The 21,223-nt window shown below is 52.1% G+C and overlaps 11 protein-coding genes across 11 annotated transcripts; 4 read left to right on the forward strand and 7 right to left on the reverse strand.

The window, feature by feature from the left end:
* Positions 1 to 199: 199 nt before the first annotated feature.
* On the reverse strand, positions 200 to 3,561 carry BU25DRAFT_323702 (uncharacterized protein; the record flags this gene model as incomplete). Its single annotated transcript, XM_033702264.1, has 4 exons — positions 200 to 619; positions 670 to 992; positions 1,098 to 2,571; positions 2,770 to 3,561. Coding segments are annotated over 4 exons (3,009 nt in total), but the record flags the coding sequence as incomplete, so codon positions are not given.
* Positions 3,562 to 4,543: 982 nt separating this feature from the next.
* BU25DRAFT_406320 (uncharacterized protein) lies at positions 4,544 to 5,013 on the reverse strand. Its single transcript, XM_033705245.1, has one exon. It carries the CDS (start codon positions 4,913 to 4,915, stop codon positions 4,754 to 4,756), a length of 162 nt encoding a protein of 53 aa, XP_033567250.1. The 5' UTR covers positions 4,916 to 5,013; the 3' UTR covers positions 4,544 to 4,753.
* A 639-nt stretch (positions 5,014 to 5,652) lies between these two features.
* On the forward strand, positions 5,653 to 7,048 carry BU25DRAFT_88239 (uncharacterized protein). Its single transcript, XM_033712207.1, has 2 exons — positions 5,653 to 6,431; positions 6,487 to 7,048. Exons 1-2 carry the CDS (start codon positions 5,806 to 5,808, stop codon positions 6,893 to 6,895), a joined length of 1,035 nt encoding a protein of 344 aa, XP_033567251.1. The 5' UTR covers positions 5,653 to 5,805; the 3' UTR covers positions 6,896 to 7,048.
* BU25DRAFT_383082 (subtilisin-like protein) lies at positions 6,989 to 9,126 on the reverse strand (the record flags this gene model as incomplete). The annotated part of the gene is made up of 5 exons (XM_033704265.1): positions 8,869 to 9,126; positions 8,693 to 8,815; positions 8,010 to 8,638; positions 7,592 to 7,960; positions 6,989 to 7,534 (listed from the first exon to the last, which is right to left on the reverse strand). Exons 1-5 carry the CDS (start codon positions 9,098 to 9,100, stop codon positions 6,989 to 6,991), a joined length of 1,899 nt encoding a protein of 632 aa, XP_033567252.1. The 5' UTR covers positions 9,101 to 9,126.
* Positions 9,127 to 10,265: 1,139 nt separating this feature from the next.
* BU25DRAFT_406322 (uncharacterized protein) lies at positions 10,266 to 10,841 on the reverse strand. The gene has a single exon (XM_033705246.1). The coding sequence runs from the start codon at positions 10,691 to 10,693 to the stop codon at positions 10,472 to 10,474; it is 222 nt and encodes a 73-aa protein (XP_033567253.1). The 5' UTR covers positions 10,694 to 10,841; the 3' UTR covers positions 10,266 to 10,471.
* Positions 10,842 to 10,900: 59 nt separating this feature from the next.
* BU25DRAFT_88287 (uncharacterized protein) lies at positions 10,901 to 12,241 on the forward strand. Its single transcript, XM_033712208.1, has one exon. It carries the CDS (start codon positions 11,114 to 11,116, stop codon positions 11,849 to 11,851), a length of 738 nt encoding a protein of 245 aa, XP_033567254.1. The 5' UTR covers positions 10,901 to 11,113; the 3' UTR covers positions 11,852 to 12,241.
* Positions 12,242 to 12,268: 27 nt separating this feature from the next.
* BU25DRAFT_358069 (uncharacterized protein) lies at positions 12,269 to 14,305 on the reverse strand. The gene is made up of 3 exons (XM_033703593.1): positions 13,748 to 14,305; positions 12,891 to 13,701; positions 12,269 to 12,842 (listed from the first exon to the last, which is right to left on the reverse strand). The coding sequence occupies exons 1-3, from the start codon at positions 14,136 to 14,138 to the stop codon at positions 12,419 to 12,421; spliced, it is 1,626 nt and encodes a 541-aa protein (XP_033567255.1). The 5' UTR covers positions 14,139 to 14,305; the 3' UTR covers positions 12,269 to 12,418.
* A 318-nt stretch (positions 14,306 to 14,623) lies between these two features.
* On the forward strand, positions 14,624 to 15,911 carry BU25DRAFT_406324 (alpha/beta-hydrolase). Its single transcript, XM_033705247.1, has 2 exons — positions 14,624 to 14,765; positions 14,813 to 15,911. Exons 1-2 carry the CDS (start codon positions 14,663 to 14,665, stop codon positions 15,838 to 15,840), a joined length of 1,131 nt encoding a protein of 376 aa, XP_033567256.1. The 5' UTR covers positions 14,624 to 14,662; the 3' UTR covers positions 15,841 to 15,911.
* Positions 15,912 to 16,090: 179 nt separating this feature from the next.
* On the reverse strand, positions 16,091 to 16,587 carry BU25DRAFT_471278 (ribonuclease-domain-containing protein; the record flags this gene model as incomplete). The annotated part of the gene is made up of 2 exons (XM_033710814.1): positions 16,255 to 16,587; positions 16,091 to 16,200 (listed from the first exon to the last, which is right to left on the reverse strand). The coding sequence occupies exons 1-2, from the start codon at positions 16,568 to 16,570 to the stop codon at positions 16,091 to 16,093; spliced, it is 426 nt and encodes a 141-aa protein (XP_033567257.1). The 5' UTR covers positions 16,571 to 16,587.
* Positions 16,588 to 18,127: 1,540 nt separating this feature from the next.
* On the reverse strand, positions 18,128 to 19,325 carry BU25DRAFT_406325 (uncharacterized protein). Its single transcript, XM_033705248.1, has one exon. It carries the CDS (start codon positions 19,249 to 19,251, stop codon positions 18,235 to 18,237), a length of 1,017 nt encoding a protein of 338 aa, XP_033567258.1. The 5' UTR covers positions 19,252 to 19,325; the 3' UTR covers positions 18,128 to 18,234.
* Positions 19,326 to 19,540: 215 nt separating this feature from the next.
* Positions 19,541 to 21,217, forward strand: BU25DRAFT_383094 (UPF0187-domain-containing protein; the record flags this gene model as incomplete). The annotated part of the gene is made up of 2 exons (XM_033704266.1): positions 19,541 to 20,796; positions 20,909 to 21,217. The coding sequence occupies exons 1-2, from the start codon at positions 19,873 to 19,875 to the stop codon at positions 21,215 to 21,217; spliced, it is 1,233 nt and encodes a 410-aa protein (XP_033567259.1). The 5' UTR covers positions 19,541 to 19,872.
* Positions 21,218 to 21,223: the final 6 nt, after the last annotated feature.

Below are 21,223 nucleotides of genomic sequence, written 5' to 3' on the forward strand. Positions count from 1 at the left end.
GCGCGTCGGGATAGGTCTCGTCCATGTCGTAAGCCGCATTGTGGATGGTTGGCCTAGTGCTATCATCCACTCTGGTTGTGTTGTAGATTGTTACGTTGGGGCGGGTGTAAGTCGATGTGTGCAATCCTGTGCGAAGTTCAGGTACAAGTGGGTTCGCAGCAGTGACATACGGCTCCCACTGCATTGTCGGTGGCTTAATAGTGTATTGACGATGTGGAGGTCGGGACACATCTGTCCGTGCATGGTTATAGTAGCCGTCCGGTCGTGGATTAGCGAATTCTGCTTCGTCTGCGAGACTGCTAAAATCTAGGATACTGTTCGAGTCCGTTGCCGATGTGCGGGCGAGCTTGCGTTGAGCTACGCTAATGCCTCGTGCGCCGATGCTACGGTCCTGTTTGCCAGTCATCGTGCGGTACAAAGAACCGAATGTATCACGCAGATCGTCGCCGTTGTAGCCAATGTACAGAACCGAACCCATGGTGACTGCTGTAAGCGGAATTGCGATTGCCCAGAATAGCGTCGAAGAGCTGCCCATGTCCCTGATGTCTGTCGTATTCATGCCGAGAAACGAAGTGACAAATGATAGCGGAAGGAATATGATCGTGACGACGGTGAATACCTGTCAATGTAAGCACGTCGGTTGTAAACCTAGGGGTTCTTCACACTTACAAGAATTGCTTTCCCGTGGTCTTCTTCGTTGATCTCAAGGCTCTGTTTCGTGCTGTCTGAGAGAGGGCCACAGCGGGCGAGTAAGTAGCGGTACTCTTGGTCCGTCATCTTCAGGCTGTCCTGGCAGGACTCGAGCAACATACGCTCGTAGGGGAACATGGCGCGGCGGCTGGCAACGTCTTTCTCGTACGTTGCATCATCAAGAACGCTCGTGTAGTTCGATATAAGCTTGCTCTGCTGGGTGTTGACTTCTTGGAGAGCCGCGATCTCCTCTTGAAGGAGGTTGATGGAGTGCAACAGGCGCTTCCCTGGACGATGGTTGACTTGGAATTGCTATCGCTTGTCAGTGTGAACAACCTTCAGGTTTGAAGCCGGTGCGCTTACAATGGTTGACAGGTATTCCCTGTACATGTCACTGACGGTCATACTCTTCTCGAGCGGCTTGACTATCAGTCTCCGCATGAACCAGCTACAGACGTACTCTGGGCTGAGTGAAAGTCGACTGGAAATGTCCGTAGATCCTGCTGATTTGACCATAGAGCAGAGCTCATTGCGTGCTGATGCCAGCGCCTGCTGTACCCCGTTGCTGAACGCCTCGATAACCTGCAAACCACCAGACGAAAATGGTAACGTTGTCATATACTCAGTCCCTTCGAAGGCATTTCTCTCTTCCTTGAATGAGTCCTCTGTATAGAACATAGCTCGCTCGATTGCAAAGTAGAAGATGAGTAGTTGGCGAAAGGCACTGAGAAGTGGACGAGAAAATGTGTAGAGGTCGGACATCCGCCCGTCTTCATTGCGCACACCGTCCGAGAGCTCTTGGGCTTGATTGAATAGCTGCTGCGCTGTCTGGCACGCTCTCGTAAGTATAGCGACAATCCCTTCGTTCCACACTTCCATCTTCATCTGGGTGTAATTGATGACCCATTGCTCAGGAAGTATTGAGTCAGATTCAGAGGCATCTAGATGCTTGAGGTGCTTCTGTAAGTGCAACAACGCCGCTTGTGAAGTGCTGTACATCTCAGTTGTACTGCATTTCCTGCATCGTTCAAACGTTCGCTTGAGCTTTTTGAGTGGCGCTGATGTGACTTCAGTGCTGATATCTGGACGAACGAACCACCCTCGTTGAGTCGCGGAGCGACGAGCTTGTTTAGGATCTGACTGCTCGTTTGCATCCGGACTCAGAGGCTCCCGCCTCCAAGTCGTAATTGCGATATCGCAAATACTCTTCATAGCAGCCCATGACTTGCGTAATATCGTACCTTTGTCCACGTCGGCAACGAAGAGCGCTAAGGTCTTATGCATGCATTCGTACAGCTCAAACGTCTTCTGGGCGATTGTGTCGTGCTGGCGAGTGACCAGAGTCTGGTACAATATGATGCCAGTTTTTTGCGAATCTTTCAGCTTTCTGTCCGTTGCTGGAAGTGATTTAAAGCTCGACTTGACCTGTTCCGCGGTATTTTCAGGAAGATTGCGGTAATATACAGTAGAGGTGAAAGTCCTTTCAACCGCACCGTAAGAACCGTAATTGCTCAGTACCTCCGACATCATAGCCTTTTCGACGTGTTCCAAGCACTGAATCGATCGCTTGATCTCGTCGGAAATGAGACCATCTGTCTTAACCTCATTTGCGCCTGTTGTCTGAGGCCAATGAAAAAAGGGATTCGGCGAAAACACAGTTGATGACGGAAGCTGTGCTGCAACATCGTCTTTATCATTCCGCTTTGTGTCATTCGGCAGATCGAGATCGATGAAGAGAGCGTTCTTCTGTTTAAGGATGCCTGCCCAGAGTCCAGGCGTGACCGCCACGCAGCCGTTTGACGTCTGCCATGAAAGCTGCAGGCTTTTCTCGTATCGAGAGCGGCTGCTGCACCAACGCAATTCTCTGAGCTTTTGTTCCATCTGGAAGTATGATCGACATTCCCCCACACTGTAAAGCAGCTTGCGGCCATCCCAGTCAGTCAATCTAATATTGGTGGTTTGATTTTCTTCATCCTCCGTGTGACTGCGACTAGCTTCAACAACCTCGATAGATTGCACAAAGCCCTTGGACAATGCTTGGTGAGCACATGTGGCCACTATGTTGGAGCCTATGTTGACCATCCACATGTTTGGGACATGAACAAGAGCATCGCGCTGCTCGTTGCCAAACTTTCTGTACGCCTGTTCTGCATCTCTATCTTGCACTGGCTCGTAAGGGTAGTAAGATTGCATAAGTGTCCGAGGCGGGAAATGAAACGCTTGGCCAGTGGTTGGCATTGTTTTGGCTTGTGTCTGCAAATCGAAGTAGGGTATACAGCTAAAGGTGACGCTCTGTGGGTCTGACCGGTGGCTATCGTCGACTCTCAGCACCGTACCAGGCTCGATGAACATGCCGCCCAGGAAGACTTTGAGTTTGTCCTTTTCAACTCTGTCAAAGAGCTTTTTCACCAATTTCTGAAGGCGTTCAGAGAGTCCGGTAATACACAGACAGGTCTCCTTGAAGCTAACAAGATCTAGTCTCTCGGAGTGTAGGTGAAACCATCGTATGCTGATATCAAGTTGCATAAAGGTAGTTCTAGGTCCTTGTAGAACATGTATCTGTAACGAAGTCCTACCATCAGCCTGAATCGAAACTGCCTTGGCAATGCTGAGGTACTCTGCATTTCCGATTGACTGTTGAGGTTCACGCTTATTGGAAAGATCATTGGCGTTTGCTGTAGCCCGATCCGGAGGTCCAAGGAAAGCGGTGTTGACCTGAAAAGTGAGGCTGTTACCATCGACATCCGTTGGTGTCAACACTGGGCGAGCGACTTCAACCGAAACCTCTGTAGGAGCTGGACTTTCAGATGTCTCACTCCCACTGCTATCGCTCTTCATGTCTAAGTCTTCATCGCTTCCAGTGCTATCGTCTTTATCATCCTCAATACTGACTTCGGCATCCTCTGTCTGCTGATGTATTGCACCATCGTTGGAGTGTACCACCGATGGACTTCGAGGCCGATATGTTGGTCTGACCTCATCCTCGTATGGATAGTACGAAGCAATATCTGGGTCGAGGATTTCCGATGGTAGGCGGATTTGCACTATTGCAGATGGCTCGACGACTTGCTGCCAGAGGGAAGGTAAGATGATGTCTCCATTCTCAGTCAACATACTGAATTTTGCATCTTTGACCGCTTCTGCGAATTTCTCATGATGTCGAAGCCTGTATATCTCCTCGATCTGAAGCTTCATCGTCTACATAGAAGTCAGTGTAATAATGTATGATCCAACTTGGCGAACTTGCATCCCATGGGAGGTATGGTAGGACGTATCCATCGCCGTCGTGTGTCTTCAGAACAACGGTGGTCTTGCTTGTTGGTTTATGTAGAGAGGTTCGTGAGGGCTCAGGAGCGGTATTAGTGTCGTGTCCATCTCCTCGTCTAATTGTTGTCGCGCCCAGATCTGTCTCTGCGACATCTTCGTCTTCGACCCCTCGCGGCATTGTCCCTCCAGTATCCTTTCTTTATCTGGTCAAGGTAAGATGGACGTCCAAAACTCGTATCACTCGAGGTGGCGTGATGCGAGCAGCGAAAGGCCAAGGTGAGAACATGATCTTCGATCACTCCGAAGATGCGAGGTGATGCTAGGATCCAGATTCAAGATCAGCTTCCAGCCACCTCCCGTTTAGCGCTGACACCTTGCCATTTCTGGCCATACCCGCATGCTGACAGCAGCTGTCCCCTGCACTCTTTTTTCTCGCATTTTCGACGACGGTGGTGCCTGCATCTTGGTTCAAGGAGAATATTGCCCTTGAGAAAGGTGTTGAAGGTAGGGGGTATGACTGCAAGACCCTGGGAAGTAGGGACAAATTAGCGCATGGCGCTAGCGCAGCGCGTCGCGTCGAACAGATTTGCTTTTGTTCTTCCATGAGCGCGCATTCTAAACATCCACTTCACGACACTACACTAGCGACCCAATAATGTTGTCAGTCTGTTACAATCTGGCGAAACACAGTGCACTGGTAGCGAATCATCATGTTCACTAGACTTGACCAGAAAACCGGCTTCCTCCAAAGTTGAATTCGCGCGCAGGAGTGCAGGTACGAGTCAGCACAGGGTAGTCATTGCGCCCATCGAATGCGATAACTTACCGCGTACATAACCTTCAGGACTGCATCTCCATATATGTCCATGTCCATCGATCCCCTGCTGTGAATATTTCCATACACAATCCCGTTGCCCGCATCAGCAAAGCCCGGGTCCTCCTTCTGGAAAGCAACCATTGCATCTCCGATCGCAAGTCGAACATTTGGAAGATGAACTAGGAAAGAGTCGTAGGAGTCAGTGATTTGGTATTTGGGGCTCAAACGTAGGGAGAAAGCCTTTTCATATACCTTGCTCTTTCTAAAGTCGAAGCATGTCGGCACCTGCCACAGTGCAATCTGCTCGCCCAGCGAGACCTCTCCAACCATTCGCTGTGGTCAAAGACTATTCGAAATATGTCGCATTGACCATCAGACATATTGGACAAGGTTACTGGCCCTGTACGGCTACGAAGTCGACCGCGTCAAGCTATCGTTGCAATGTATCCAACCTTCAGTCACTGCACACTGCCACTGGACGGGCGCAATAGGTCACGGTACTTTCGAATTGGTTCGTGGCCTGGGACGCTGCAAATTTAGACCCCAGCGGCTTCATGCAAGCTGTCGCCGCCTACTCGAGATCATTCACCGCATCATGGTACGGACCCTACAATCGCGTCAACCGCCTGGATGGGACAGTTGAAAGTTGGGCTACAGAGATGCGCAAATGCTGCAAAAGCGGTGCGACTATCGATTCGCATCTTCGTGCATTTCATCTGAAGTAGCCTGAAAGCACACTGAGAACTCTATACGCCGTTTTAAGGAGACTAGACCGCAAAGTGCTCTTTAGGGCTCAACAAGGGCGCTTTGGTATGGCTTCACAGTACATAGGGGCGGACGACCGCGTTACCTTGTTTTCAAGTTGCAGACTTCTCATGGTTGTTCGACCTGACGGCTCTGATTGGAAGCTCGTAGCTCCCGCCTACGTATGTAGGACTATGAAGGGAGAGCTGTAGAATGACAACACAGAGTTGCGGCCGTTCACCTTCATGTAGCTCTAAGCGTCGCCCACTTATCTCATACATTCGGAGATGCATCCTTGTTGGGTCGTTGCCAAGAAAGCCTCATGCAAGCCAGTAATGCAAACGCGGTGCACGTGGCTGTTGTTCCTCGGCTTCAATTTTGGTGATCATGCACTTCCTTCACAGACCGAATCAAGACTCCAAGAACTGCATGCTATCCAACTCTCACAAGCAATGACAGAAACGATTCGCGACGTTCTGCAGGCCATGGACAATATTGCGAACGTACCGGCCTTGCTCTCCGCGCGACTCCTTCAACCTGCTCCAGTTCCGCGATATACGCAAAGCGCATCCGATCTAACGCCACCGAAAGTTGTGAGACGGAAAAGACAGCTTACACTACCGCTTGATACACCTGCGCCTGATACTGCCCGCTTAGCGAAGTGGTTGGGCAGAGCGAACCAGCAGCGTACGTGCGATCAATCGCAGAGCGCGCTGATGCGTTTGCCAGCAGAACTTCGTGAGCAGATCTGGAAGGACGTGATATTGGGCACAGATGACGGTGTGATAGAGCTGGGCTGGAGAAGTACTGGTCGAGGACGCGGCCGAGCAAGTGCTTACAAAGTTACGTTCGAGAAACCAAGAGACGAATGGGGAACAGGAGTTTTAGGCATGCTTTGCTCGTGTCGTGTCATGTAAGTGTTCATTCACTTAAGCACTACTTGTTCCAGGCTCATGGTAATCGTCCAGTTACTCTGAGGCAATCGGCCTTCTTTACAGCTTGCCAACCTTCTCCTTCCGGTTCCAAAACATCGGAACCTTTCTCGCATTTGTCTGCGCTATTCCTCCACACCGGCGAGAGCAAATCAAGTATCTTGATCTATGCTGGCTCAACCAGCCCAAAGCGCCGAGTGGTGTCCCCCAGGGAGCAGCGCATCGAATAAACCCGTTATGGTCGTACAAACGGATCTGCAACGTCAAAGCGCTGTCGGAATTGCCCAGACCGGAAATAGGAGGAACCGACTTTGTCCATGCAGAGTGGGTGGTCAAAGAGATACTCAAAGGGATGAAAGGCCTCGAGAAGGGAGGTATAAGATGGGGAAGCCTATCAACAGGCTGTTTAGCGCAAGAGCGAGCTGTCTTTGATTCCTCTATCTGAGGACTGATTGCATGTTGCATACACAGTGCACATCGCCTGAATGCCCGTAACCTCATTCATTCGCAAGATCATTTGTCTTTTCGTCGTGATCTCTTACTTGAGATCCAAGAACACCTTTCTCATCTTGTTGTAATCAGGTGTACCGACACCAGTGACAGGATCCCATCCTGGACTGGCCGGGAAGCCCTCAGTACCGCATCCTGGGTTACCACCAACAGTCACATCGTTGAACATCTCAGGATGCTTGTAGATGATGGGGTTCAAGAATCCAATCGGTCCCTTGCCCTTCTCCAGTCTCTCTTCGTTCAGCAAGTTGATGATACTCGCGAAGATCGGGGCGGATGCTGATGTGCCACCAATGCCGTAGGTTTTGTTGAGCCACACGGTCGCGAGCTTGAGACCGAGCGCTGAGACGTCGGGGTATGCGCGGCCGGAGGAGTTGAAAACAGACTCGCCGTACTTGGGCGCATACTTGTCGAGATACTTGGAGACTGCCTTGGACTGCCAAGATGGGCGCGGGAAGACGCTGGAGAAGCCACCACCCGAGTAGTATGACAGGGGACCGTTGGGTGAAGCAACGGCCTTCTCACCTCCGTAGATGGAGGAGTTGAGAAGAGTTGTAGCACCGACAGAGGTGATCTATTAAAAATCAGTATACGGCAAGCTTTGGCTAATCGAGCCGTGAAGGGCACTTACGTAGGGGCAGTTCGCGGGGAACGAAGGCGAAAATCGCGTTCCATTCTCCTCGACGTAGCCGAATTCGGAGTTGAGACAGCTGTTGTTGTATCCAGAGTTGTACCTGTTGGCAACACCAGAGTCACCGGACGCGAAGATGACACTAACACCTTGCAACGCCAACTTCATCCATTCGCGACATTGGCGTTCCTGGTAGAACTGGGGAAGAGCACCCTCGATCTGGCCGTATGAAACTGAGATAACATTGCTGACTGGGGCTCCACCACATTGCAGTGGACCAGTGTAGGCTCCCGGCGCGTCGTTGGGGTCAGGATAAGCAGGATCAACGTACGGCTGGTCTCCACCCTGGTACGTGCAGTAGGAAGCATCCTGAGAAGGTCAGTGTTTGCGCGTGTACCTCAAGATAAGTCAGACTTACCAGTGCATCCAGGAAGATGTTGAATGTGCCCACAGAGTCAACGTTGACCGAGTCACCGTTCTGGTACAGACGTGTCTGCTGTGGCCAGATGATGGAGTAAGCAGTCTGGAAGTCCAGAGCACTCTCAACGACCTTCTCCTCTTGAGCCAACGAGAGGTTAGAAGGCTTTCCGCCATCAATCGAGATAAACTCCGGTACCACATCGGATGGAATTTTGGGGTTGGTGAAGTTCTCGAAAAATGTCTTGAGGTCGGGTAGGTAGAGATAGTCCGCCCACTCCGCAATACCAAGCTGGTTGCCGGTGTGATTGTACTTGCCAACGGGAAGGTTGTAAATGGCTCTCAAGCAGTCAATGGTAATCAGACTGGAGCAGTTGGTAGTACCAAAAAGACCGGTAATGTTAATAGGAGCCTGGATTGTAGCCTTGGATTGAGCCACAGGTTGCAGACCATCAAGCTGAATGGTGGGCATCACGAAGTCGACATGCTTGCCGACCCGCTGTGGTAGTCCGTATTCATCGCACGCGATACGAAACCCGCCAGATGCTTTATGCTGGTAGTAGTGGTACTCTGTCTTGAGCAAAGCTTCGAGTTCCTCAACGGTGGCTGAGAATTCGACCCAATTGCGTCCTGCCTGGTATTAGTATAGCCACTAGAAGCGGCTTGGAGAATCTTCACACTTACCGGCCGAATGCTTGACCCGCTTCAAATCAACGCCTGAGTTCTGGAGCCATTCAAGGGTTGCCTTTGATGCCTCTGGATGCGGTGCAAACGTGTTCGCGACCTGTTCTGCAGTCCAGTGCTTGCCTGTAGTCTCCGGTCAATACAAGAAATAATGGGAAGGAAACGCAGCGTTTTACCGAAGTTCGGCGAGTCTGGATCCGAGATGTCGTCGAGGAAACGGTCTGAGTGCTCAAGGTTGCGTTGTGTCAACCCAATCCTGACAGGCAGAACCGTGTCCTTCGGTGCACGCGAATGCTTTGTCCATGCGACCGGCAATGTGTGTCTCCTCTCGTGCACGACATGTGAATCAAGCGGTGAGCTTACACTCAGGCCACTGAGGCTGAGCAAAAGCAATTTTGAAACACGCATCTTCGTAGAGTAATCCTCGAAATTGGACGTACTTAGAGAGCCTCTCGTAGAGGCGGCCAGCGGCATTTTGTAGACGAGGCGCTGCTGACTGGCATGACGCCACCATCACTGTAGTTACTCAACTTTTCTCGCCAGATAACAGCACAATTGGTGAAGCTATCGTATTGATACTGCAGGCACACATTGTCCTGCCTCTTGAAGCCTAGTCGACGCTGTCTGTCGACAACTATGCCGCTCGTTCTTCGTGCGAGAGCACCTGCATTGCTCAGTCTGCCAATCGCATTGCATTGACCCCCTGTGACAGTACCCACACGTGAACCGTCGAAGAACCGAAGCTTGATTGCCTTGGGTCAAAAGCTTGGTTGTGTGGAGAAAAGCTTATGTCTTGTGATGAAAGAGGAAGGTGGTTGATAACACGGCCGAGGAAGTGGAGATGGTGGAGTGTCCACGGATCGCTCTAACCGACCAGAAATAACGGAATTAAAAAACAGCATGCGCTTGTCATCTTTGGCCTCTGCAACATCAACCTCTCATTTTTCAACACCGTGCATTAACTGTTCACAAGTAGTTCACCCAGAGACGACAACTAGATGCCGTGCTGTCACATCGGTGCTGCTGGCTACCACGCACATGGCGACGAAAGGATGATATTTTTCCTTAAAAGAGTTAGTGCAGTAGTTATTTGGTGAAGCGCACATCACAGGGTAATACATAATGTGTAAGGTCCTGCCGCACCTGTCTGTAGCGCTCAGTCTTGCTTCTCACCACTAGATGAGTCGCTCCATAGCTATTGACAGTCAGAGACTGTCATTCCTTTACTCTCTTAGACCGATCTGGCACCGATCATGCACGGCTTCTTCACTAGGTAGCGCCCGCACTTCCTGGCATCCACGGATCTGCTATGGTAAACCAAGCATACTGCTGTCTGTTTTACGATGCTCAAGCAGCCTTTTGTTGGTCAATGCTGCGTATCTCACCTACACTTTTTAATGTTCCACCACTCCTATCGGACTTGGCCAAGCATTGTGCAGGATGCATTGTGGCTGTGCGCGCCACGACTGCGCACGGCTGCTTGAGCAATGTAATATGCTGTGCCTTGTTTGCGATGAATGAATGCGAATGCACTTTGGGCATTGTTATGTGTGCGGCCTGCGCCCAGCCTAACACTTAAAGAACTTTGCAACATTAGACCTTCCCTCGAGTCCGCATCTATCGAATATTGCATTGACTGGACCCTCGACAGCCAAAACCGTAAATGATTCCATTGTGTCAAACGCTAGCCCTGTAAACTACTGTGGATAAATCAATCATTTGGAGAGACTAGATTTCAGATGATGAGCTACCAGAGCTGGAGCAGCTCCCACGAAACCTCTACAGGCACACGCCCTTACCGGTTGCGTCAACCTCCCTAACAATTCGGATCCTCAAGTTGTACCCATAACATTGCTGTGCAACCTCCCACTTTAGGATGCAACAAGTAGCAAACGTTAAAAAAGCGTTTTGCAGATACTGTGAATCTGACACGAAAGCGTGCGCACGAAGCGAAGCAAGAGAGGTTGGAGAGAGAGTTGCATAAAAAAACGACCCAGACATTGTTGTGTCTCGGAACCCCGGTTCCACCTGGAAGAACTACGAGGCTGTGTTCTATGCCTGGGGCTCTACTGAACTCACCAAACGAGTAGTCTGTGGCACAGCAACAATGTGTCGGAGGAGAAGGATCCACCGATAGCTATCACGTGATACTAGTGTCTATAGGATATATCGAGCTTCTGCTCACCTGCAATACGATATGACAACCACCCAGTCTTGACACAATGCTTATACACAAAGTTGTTATGATGCTCTTATGGTATTGCGACCTAGTTGCAAACTGCCATCGAAGTCTTCTAACGTGAGCGGAACCAAGCGGCAAAAGTGCAACACAACACCCCGGAGTCTATGGGTCGATGCTATCTGCATTGATCAGACCTCGATCAGTGAGCGCAATCAATAAGTTGAGCTCATGCCGGAGGTATGTATGAAAGCAAAGCGGGCCTTGCTTTGGCCAGGCCGTGGTCAACATCAAAGAGGGCATATCGAGTCATTCCTGCAAAGAGTGGAAAACAATACCATCAACTACAGAGATCACGTTCCAGGTGCATATCTAGAGGTGTCCGGTTCACCATACGAATACAAGCATTCCGCAACCTGTCTAAACAACCTTACTTTGACCGCATATGGCCAGTCCAAGAAATCGCGCTTGCTGGGTCATGTCGCGTAGTTCTCAGTCGAAGCATGGATCAGACGACCTACTTGGACTTTGACCGGTTGATATCCCCTTTCAGGAAGTTATCTGGGCCAAGCTTTCGGGAGTACGCTGCCTCTGAAGCGGATTACGTGGAACGATTGCAACCACATCAACAGAGGAGAACGTATATGCGGCAAACATTCAATCAAAAAGTTCGTGATGATAGCACAGGATCCAGGATGTCGGCTTTAGTTATGGGCGCGCGTCACCTGCAATCTGAAGAGCCACGCGATAAGATCTACGCTTTGCATGGTATCTTCAAGCTACTACATTTGGAGATCAGTCCGCCCGATTACACTAAAGACGTTAGGGACGTATATACAGAAGCCATCACAGCTGCCTTCCGCCATGATCGAAGCTTCGAGCTGCTAGGCGGTTTAACCGGCATGTCCAGATATCCCAAACTGCCTTCTTGGGTCTCTGACTGCTCCAAAAGCAATGCCATCAGCAAACTCGCAAGTTGAACGGAGCAAAAAGCCAACAGACATAGCAAGCCTATCGGCCTTGTACCGACAAAGTCACAAGAACCTCGCCTGCACGGTCTAAAGATCGACCGTATCGCCTCAGTACGTACTATTTATGGCAGATATTCAAAGTATGCACCTACGACGCTTGATCAACTACGCGACCAGCTGCAACATCAGGTGGATCCTAAACCTCAGTACATAGATCTACTTACCTCGACGATCTGTCATCTCTGAAAACTCTCTGAACGCACATACCCAAGCCTCCGCGGCATCATTCGCTGAATGGAGGTTTGTGGCCCCTGTCTGTATTCAGGCCGACGGCATTATGCAAGGAGCACTGTCGAAAGATGATATGGAACTACAAGACTATACATTCGGGTGAGCAACAAGGCACACTTCTGAGCCTGTACTCGGGCCGAGGACGACCAGCAGATTGTCAATAATGTATTTACACCAGATGGTGCAGTACTGTTACATCTCTATTACTTGTAGTCGTCCAAGTGCGCCTCTTCATTGCAGCATACAACGCCGAAGCGCACGATACACATATATGTACAACCCACGTTACCGTCCTTCCTTGATCTTAACAGCATCAGCCAGCTGCGGGAAACTCCCCCTGAAACTCGGTCCTAGTGACCAGTTGTTCAGATTCCTCAGATGAGTTTCAAACGCTGGATTGATCAGCCACTGATCATCCTCCTTCGGCAGCGTGTTCATGCTCAACGGCAGGCTGACCGGCGTACCAGCAGCTTGCGGTGTATGCGGTCCAGCTGGACTGCCGGCGTTGACGTGCGTCGAGAAGGGAGATGATGCATGAACCGAAGAAGAGCTAGTGGATAGGGTGTTGGAATGGACCTTCGAGGCGGGCAGGAGGACGTCTCGTGCTTCATAAGACCAGTTAAGAGACACGGTGGTGGTGAAGGGAATGAAGAATGTGTCGAAGGATATAAATGGTTGATGGGCGCAGAGCCTGTCACGGAGGCGCGGCCTGGATGATGTCAGCCTATGTATGACATGTTGAAGTGGTCGCTCTTACCAAGGTAGGTGGTCAAACCAGCATGGATGGGCGGTGAACAACTGACTAGCACGTGGTGTCACCCAGTGAGGTAGTCTGTCGTAGTTCTCTTGCGTAGGCTCAATCTGCCAGCGCATAACGAGGAACATGATGTACACAATGGCTACCTGCTCAGGCCAGCCACAGATGTCGGGGAATGTTCGCAAGATGTCGGTGAACAGCTTTGATAGCGGATGTGCATCGATAACGCGATCTGGGTAGACCAGCAATGTGAAGTTCGGGTACAGCGGACCAACCAGCGCCTTTACAGGTACGCCCTCCGCTGCTCGTGCTTGCCGGTCCTGCAGAAACTCCAACAGGATGGCGTCTAATGTACATGTGGGAGCTATGTTCCGTGGCAGTGTGAGGTATGGCACCAGATTTGGCGCATACTGCCCCTGTCCGTTACTGCATACATTGCTTGGCTGTATCTGCTGGGGAGGTGGCAGACTGGGATCTACAGGTCTTTGCTGGTTGTGATCGAGCAAGAAGTCGACGCCCATACGCTCATCGTAGGATTCTTGTATATGAGGAGGTGGCCGCTGGTGCTCGAAGGCCGGACTGTCGTGGGAGTACCCGCGCATTTGGCTGGTAGGCGCATCGCTGGTGTATGGCCATTGCCGTGAGGCGTCTGTATCAGCTGGCGAGTGTGTACCGTGCTGCGGTGAGGCTGCAGCGATGTCGTGAAGGCTGGCATGGAACTGGCGAGGGCCGGCCGGTGGTGCTGGCACTTCGCCGTGCTGGTGGTGTGGGGGTATAGGAAGCGGCGAGCGCTCTGCTGCTGCGGCGAGTTCTGCTACCGTTAGCACTCAATTGCAATGATACATGACGAGACTGACCATTCAGACCACCAGTCACGCGCAGGATGGGCTGGATGATGCTCAGTACGCTCCCCAGGCGCTTCCTGATCTCGGCATTCTCGGCCTGGACCGCCTCCTTCTCACGGAGCACAATCTGCAGGTCATGGTACGGCTGCTGGTTCTCAAGGTCCCGAATACGCTGATTCAAGCGGTCAATCTGCGTCTTGGTGCGCTCTCTAATCGCGCGCTGGGCCTCGCGGTCATTTGCGCGCTTCCGTGCGAGCTGCTCGGGGGTAAGATTTGCGACGCCACGCGAGGTGGTGGCCGTGCGGCGCTTCTTCGCTGCTGGTTGGCCCGCATCGGCCTGGCTGTCATCTTCTCGCGGGACAGATGAAGGGGAATTGGCTTCGCTCGGGGGAAGAGCCGCCATAGCGACTGGGGGAGCACCTGCAGCACACGGGTGCGACTCGCGTTTTTGCTGAAGGAGGCAGCCTGCAATACAGAACGAGTCATGATATCGCAGTGTGGGGCCGGACCCTGCTTTGAGGTTTAGTTGATTGGTCAATGTGGTCGAGCGTCAAATGCGGGGGCGCTCCTGCCGCTGGGGTCTGCCGCTGGGGTCTGCCGGAAGGAATGACCGTCTCTATCAACAATGCTTGGAGAGAGAACCTTGGAACATCGAGGAGACACTAAAGACCGTCTTACAAGACCATTTTACGCATCTTGCGGATAGCACGGCCACTAGTTCCATTCATCAGGTCCTTCACCCCTTGTGTGTACCGCCTACCGGCATAATGAATATGGATCCTTCCGGGTCGTCTCGAGTACGAATGTGGGGACCCCGCTCCGCTGACATGCATCAAACAAGTCAGCATGTATCGGCAGGGTGTTACAGCTCATCTTGAGCTTCATCGAGTTCTTTCAAACTTCACCATCACGTAACTACACATGATCATGGCAGACCAACCTCCAAATGAGCCTCCAAATGGAGCCCCTTCCAAGTTCGTTCACCAAGATGTCAGCAAACTCGGCATTGCTTCAGCAGTGCTGAAAGCTAGTAAGTTCACCATCCATCAGTCTCCAGTCTCACCTAACAATATCTAGTCGTTGCCGCCACAGGCCGCGCCTTCGTCTCCCCCTTTAAAGGCCCCAACGGCGCAAACACCTACTTCAAAGACGTCGCCCTCGCCGCCTTCCGCACACAGCTCGGCAACCTCAACCTCGCCCAAGACCGTTACGTAACCAGCACCACATGCACTCCCGTCTACCATCAATACTGCATCAGTCACAAAATCACGCCAGATTCCATCACCCTACCCAGCGGCACACAAGCACACTGGCTCGGCAGTAAGGATGCTCAGAAGGTGCTGATATATTTTCATGGAGGAGGCTACGTGCTACCTTGCACATCAGGGCACCTTCTCTGGCTGGACGATCTGTGTCAGAATCTGGGACAAGAAGTGAGCGTGTTAATACTGGCATACGATCTGGCGCCTGAGTCCGCATACCCAACGCAACTGCGTCAAGCCGTCGAGCTATTGCGATATCTAACCGAGACCGAGGGCCGGAATCCCGCAGACATCATAGTAGGCGGAGACTCAGCAGGCGGTAATCTCACGCTCGGTCTGCTCTCACATCTGGCACACCCACACCCCGAGATCGCGGAGTTGAAGTTGAATGGCAGGATTCATGCAGCGATGCTTATCTCGCCTTGGTGTAGCTTGACGCAGAACCATACTCCGGCACACGTGAGAAACGCAGAAAGGGACATGTTCGACTCCCGCACACTTTCACGCTGGGCTGCTGCTTTCCTCAACTCCACATCTCCCTTTGCCGGTGACCCTTACTCCGAGCCCGTGCTTGCAACCCCAGAGTGGTGGGAGCCTGTTGCTGACGTCGTAGAGGAAGTGTTGATATGGGGCGGCGAGAATGAGATCTTGATTGATGGGATTGAGGCGTTTGCGAAGAAGTTTAGTCAGGGCTTCAGAAGGAGGGGAGGACATGTGGATGTTATTGTTACCAAGGGTGCGCTGCATATAGAGATGATCATTGAGAGAGGTTTGGGGTACAAGGGGGATTCCGGGACGGGGAGTAAGCAGGTAGTTGAGGAATGGGTCAAAGCAATGCTGTGAGAAGGCATTTAATGGGGTGTAAGTTCTACATACGGGCCATGTCTTGCGGCTACCTTACCCAGCTATCAGAAGCGAACACAATTTTGAGAGCACAGAGATTTACTAATCAAGTTCCAACCCTCAATAGGCTTGCGGCTTGCTAACAACGCTTCAAAGGTATATCTCAACAGTCATAAACTCATCAGTGCTTTCGCCTCGCCAAAGCTCAAGTGCACCAAGTCCTCAAGCCCAGCTACCAGCGTTCCAGCATCTACCATCCCGAGCAAGCAACGAAGTTGTTGCCGCTTGCACCAGTGTGCGTAATCTCACCAGCACGCGCACCGCTGCCGTTAATCACAACACGGTCAGCACCAGGGGAGCCTGTTGACATCAGTACACAAACACTGTCAGTGGGATCCAACAATGTGGGCTTACCTCCAGTGTAAACACCGCTCGTCTTGAGAGGAAACTCATAGTAAGTGCCGCTGACCAAGAAATCGAAGCCCTCGTAGTTGTTGTACTTGTGGGGGTAGGTCGAGCTACCAGCCGTGCTGCCCTGCTTGACATAGTTGTAGGCCGCGCTGCGGGCGGAGGAGACTTGTGCGCTGGTGTAGCAGGTCGAACCGCACTTGACGTAGCAAGACTGGCGGGCCTCGAGAGCAGCATCTTCGACAGGTGCCTCAGTGATGACAGAGGTGGGAAGTGCGAAGGCGACGGGTGCGATCAAGGCGAGGATGGAAAGGAACTTCATGGTGCCGGTTGTGGAGGTGGTGCTGTAGCGGAAGGCAGCGATGGTAGACTAGTGATGGAGGTGGAGCGAAAGACTGAGCTGGCTGGACTGGCTTCTCTTCTTCCATCGAGACATCGTCGTCTCTTATGCTGTTGACCACCGCGGACGTCTCCGATCCATAATTGCTAGACCCATGCTGATCAGTTACCAGATTGATTGACTATAGCGCCAGCCTTCCCGAAGTACTCTCTTGCTCCGCGCAGCAGCAGTAGCCGCAGGGACGAGTTTCTTCTCCAGGAACCTCGTCCTATCAGCACCTCCTCGTTACGGCCCGCATCCTGCAACGCCCATCTACACAACTTCGAGTCTGGCGCACCTTCTCACGTTGCTGTCAGTGATTGGATGTGTGCGGTATGCAGGACATACGGACACACCAAGGATATTATGATCACCATGCACCGGTCCTGGCGGCACGCTTACGCTTTGTGCTGATCGGGAAGGTACAGATGCTTATTCGTAGGTGGTTGCGCAGTACAAGCGTCTACTAACGGTAGTAGTTTCATCTGCCTTATCGTCGGGATTAACGTGTTACGGCACATGTGCCTATCTGATAGGTCATTTGTCGTTGGTGATCTACCAGGGACGGGCCAGAAGCTAAGTGCATTGGGAAGGAGGTCGGAGCGTCTAGTGGGAATAGTGTAAGATTGGATGGAGGTGCCCGACAACTTCATATTATCTGCGGTGAGACTTTGATGAGTTGATCCGGAGTCGCTGGGGTGTGCGTAGCGGTTTCGATCTTCTGCAGCCGTGGAGAACGGTTTCTATGAGCCCACGTGTGCGGTGAAGTTGAACGTGCCAATATAATAGGCTAACACCGTGTTAGTAACATGGACCTTAAGGCGACAGTAAGTTCAACAGGAATTCAGTACTCTTACAATGATCTCTGCTCACTAACAGCAGACTCTAGCATTCGTTCAATCTCTTCGATGACTTTGTGCTTTGCAAAGGCTCAATCACCTCCTTGTCGTCGAGCGTGATAAGCAGTGATGGCCTCTTAGCATACCTGGGTAGGTGTTGGGTAGACTGTCCGCGCAGCAGGCGCTCTCGGTTCTGCGCGTTACAGCAGCAACAATCTCGATCTCGCGACGCCTATCAGCCCACAGTCAATGTATCGATGCCCTGGACTCTGCTTGACTATAGGGTAAAGCTGCCATACCTCTTGAGAGGCTTCTCGAGGAAGACTACCTTCGTACTTTTAAAGTAGTGTAAATGGCGAATTGAATTACAACTTCAAGAATATTCCTTCGCTGAGTGTTGCGTTTTTTTTCTTCGGTTTGGTTTTTTCTTGTAGTCCATCAGAGAAAACGGAAATCCGGATGGTCATGACTGAGGGTGGTTCTGCGGCAAGGCTTGCAGTTGACAGCACCGGAACTCAACCTACAAACTAGAGGGCGCGCTCTTGTGACCGTGAGAGCTTCTTTTGACAGTAATCAGCCACCAAGTTCAAAAATACACTCTGTGAAGTAACAGTTGGTAGACAGAGGGTGGTCGATGATGAATCGTAAGCACTTGTGTCTATTTTTTTTATACGGTATCATTCATACATGAAGTTCGGTCGTACCGTCGCAGTAATGGTGCTGACACCGTCCGCTGTACCAGCATCCTCAGTCTGTCTTGCTGCACATTCACGCAGTCTTCCTCCACGCATCGGCCAGCAACGCACCACCAGCGATCGTCCCAAAGATGCCCACCTGTAATTCACTCAAAACCCCCTCTTCTATCGACCAGTGCAGCGTCATGGGTGCATACGCGATGTTGCTGATCAGATCTTTCCACCACGTGAACCTCGCGTTGTACGAGTCTTTCTTCTCTTGCTCTAGCCTCAGCTTATCCTCCTTCTCACCATCCCCTGCCATTTCAACACGCGGCTCACGGTACGCTCGCTCGATAAGCAGCCTCAGTATCTCACAGCCCACGTACGCAGCCCAAAACCTCGAGCTCCAGACCCACCACCAAGTCTCGCGCTTCTTTCCCGCATCGCCGGTCCATGCCTCACTTGTGAGCATTCCCTTGGACGCTGCGTATGCGCCGTTCTCAAGGACCTGAAAGAGCACACACGATGCAATGGCCGCCCACGTCGTCCCTCTCAACAGCTTCTCTTTCCGAGTCGCCTCTTTTGGCAGCGGGGAAAGGTATGTATCCCTTGCCCACGTATACAGGCCTAGCATACCCCACATACGCACGAAGATTCTGTAGTCCGCTATCACATCTGCAATCGCTTTCGACGACCCGACCGTCTGTGCCAGAAGTTTTATGCCTGCCGATGCAGGGAGTTCAGCGATTAACGTCTCGCCCGGGAGCATCACATCGGCCGCTTTGTCTGCAAAGTCTGTTGCCACGGCAGCGAGTTGCTTCTCGAGGACCTGTTGGCCCAGTGCGTACACGAGGGTGAGCGTGTAGCCGGTCGTACATAAGACTACGTCGATGCCATTGGGTGTCGAGAGAAGAGCGGAGAGGCGGAGAAGACTACGGTCCACGGACTGTGCGGTGTTTCTCAATCTTCGTGTGAGGATGTAGCGGAGCTTCTGGAGGAGTGTGGGTCTTGGTGGGGGACGCGGTGTGGCTGTCTTTGGTGCTGTAGGTGCGACAGGGGCGCTGTCGGCGCTGGGTATTGTCGTACTGTCAGGATGCGAGTCACCCATCGTGACCTATGGAGGATGTGAAAGGCTGGGCGGCATCCAACAGAGTTCCAGGGCCGCGTGTAGTTTCATAGCGGTGACGGAAAGCTCGACGTTGACGCTGGACGCGCCGAACCCGAGGTTCCGAATAGGTTCCGAACGCGCAACTTTTCCGCATGTGATGGACCCTGAACGTAAATCTCACACGTCGGAGTCGACTGAAGCAACAACTTGAACGACTATGTATGTCGTAATGTTCTACGATTATTATTTGTGATCGTGTTTAGTTATCACATGTCCAATCGATCCTCTTCGCTTTCCCTGGCTGAAACAGGCCGATCCTTGCCAATCCCAACCGTAAACTCCACAGTGACACCCCAGATGTCCCCACTCATGTGTTTTTCCACTCATCTCTATTCTCAACTTTCCAGTTCCTCCCACATCTGCTCCAAAGTCTCCCATGGTGTCGACTTCACCAAATGGGGCACGTTCTAGACAGCCATAAGTAGCATCTGAGTAGACAACAGGATACTACTTCCAGCACATCAAACAACTGCCTGGCACTCATTGAAAGCCCCAAAAGGCATCGCTATCTGAGCAAACACCAGAAAGAGAAGGGCTTTAGGGCACCACTACAGTGCCATCATGTCGACCACCCCCGACCCCTCCATTCCACCTTCAAGGATCCCAACCTACCCTCTGGCACACTCCTTCCGCCAAAAGCCCCGGCGTCTCCCACTCGTCCTGCGCTTCGCAAAAGGCTCCATCCACAGCGCAATCTACATTCCCGTGGTCCTGCACTCTCTCTTCACCGCGCTCGTTGTCTACCTGGACACTTACCCTCACATACACATCAGCATCCCCGCAACCATCATCCCCTCGCTCTCCATCGTCGTGGGTTTGATGCTGGTCTTCCGGAACTCGACGTCTTATGATAGATTCTGGACGGGCCGGAACTGCGTGACCGCCGTTGGAACCAGCGTGCGGAACCTCGCGCGCATATTCCTCGTCAACTCGCAGGACCAACACGGCAAGAGTACGCCGGAGGAGAGGAAGGACACCGAGCGCACAGTCCGCGTCCTCATCGCCGTACTCTACGCGATCAAGCACAATCTCCGTGCTGAGTTCAACATCCCACCCGCCAGCCTCTTAAACACGTCTGCGCAGTTCAGTTTCTCGGGCGTAAGAGGTGCGAGTTCGAGACCAATTTCACGGCCACTGAGTAGGAGACCGAGTTATGTTGATCGCGCCTTCAGTTTACCCGCGACACCTACACTGGACAAAGCTACACAGCACACGCCGCTGCTCAGTCAGTCGGCTGCTACGCTTGACAGTGTTCTGGAGAGTGAGGGCAGCATGGCGACGAAGAAGGACGATTATGTGAGCTTGTTGCCGGATGGGCTGATGGGGTATGAGGACCGCGGACTGGGGCTGCCGCTGCAGTTGAGTGTATTGTTGGAGAGTTATATTACGAGGGCGTATAATCGGGGCTGGATCAACGCGCCGCTGAGTAGCCAGATGACGGTGCAGGTTAACAATTTGGTGGATGCGTACGGGAAGATGGAAACTGTAAGTTCCCCGCTCCCCGCTCCCCGCTCCCACCCTTCTTCGTCGAACCCAACCCGCGCCGCTCCACCCCACTCCCTCCCCGACTCTCCCCCATACTAATCTCAATTCCCAGATACGAACCACCCCCCTCCCCATCGCGCACCTAATCCACTCCGCCCAAGTCCTCCTCCTCTACATCTCCATCCTACCCTTCACCATGGTCTCCTCTTACGGATGGTACTCGATCCCTATAGTAGCGATCGTCGCCTTCACGCTGTATGGTATCGAGGGCATAGGCGTGCAGCTCGAGGACCCGTTTGGGTATGACCGGAACGATATCAAGATGGATGGCATTGTCGAGGACGCGAGGGCGGAGGTGGGTGTTTTGCTGGAGGAGTGGGTGAATAAGGGGGAGGGGAGGGGGTATGGAGGGATGTTTTAGGGGTTG

Source organism: Macroventuria anomochaeta (genome assembly GCF_010093625.1).
Source record: "Macroventuria anomochaeta strain CBS 525.71 unplaced genomic scaffold BU25scaffold_2, whole genome shotgun sequence".
Taxonomy (NCBI): domain Eukaryota; kingdom Fungi; phylum Ascomycota; class Dothideomycetes; order Pleosporales; family Didymellaceae; genus Macroventuria; species Macroventuria anomochaeta.

Coding starts and splice junctions, on each gene's coding strand:
- BU25DRAFT_358069 (XM_033703593.1), bottom strand. CDS start 14,138: ATGGCGGCTCTTCCCCCGAGCGAAGCCAATTCCCCTTCATCTGTCCCG. Junction 13,702..13,747: donor CGTGACTGGTGGTCTGAATG/GTCAGTCTCGTC, acceptor TAACGGTAGCAG/AACTCGCCGCAGCAGCAGAG. Junction 12,843..12,890: donor TGGTTTGACCACCTACCTTG/GTAAGAGCGACC, acceptor GACATCATCCAG/GCCGCGCCTCCGTGACAGGC.
- BU25DRAFT_406320 (XM_033705245.1), bottom strand. CDS start 4,915: ATGGTTGCTTTCCAGAAGGAGGACCCGGGCTTTGCTGATGCGGGCAAC.
- BU25DRAFT_88287 (XM_033712208.1), top strand. CDS start 11,114: ATGTATGAAAGCAAAGCGGGCCTTGCTTTGGCCAGGCCGTGGTCAACA.
- BU25DRAFT_88239 (XM_033712207.1), top strand. CDS start 5,806: ATGCATCCTTGTTGGGTCGTTGCCAAGAAAGCCTCATGCAAGCCAGTA. Junction 6,432..6,486: donor CTTTGCTCGTGTCGTGTCAT/GTAAGTGTTCAT, acceptor GTAATCGTCCAG/TTACTCTGAGGCAATCGGCC.
- BU25DRAFT_406325 (XM_033705248.1), bottom strand. CDS start 19,251: ATGGGTGACTCGCATCCTGACAGTACGACAATACCCAGCGCCGACAGC.
- BU25DRAFT_406322 (XM_033705246.1), bottom strand. CDS start 10,693: ATGTCTGGGTCGTTTTTTTATGCAACTCTCTCTCCAACCTCTCTTGCT.
- BU25DRAFT_406324 (XM_033705247.1), top strand. CDS start 14,663: ATGGCAGACCAACCTCCAAATGAGCCTCCAAATGGAGCCCCTTCCAAG. Junction 14,766..14,812: donor TTCAGCAGTGCTGAAAGCTA/GTAAGTTCACCA, acceptor AACAATATCTAG/TCGTTGCCGCCACAGGCCGC.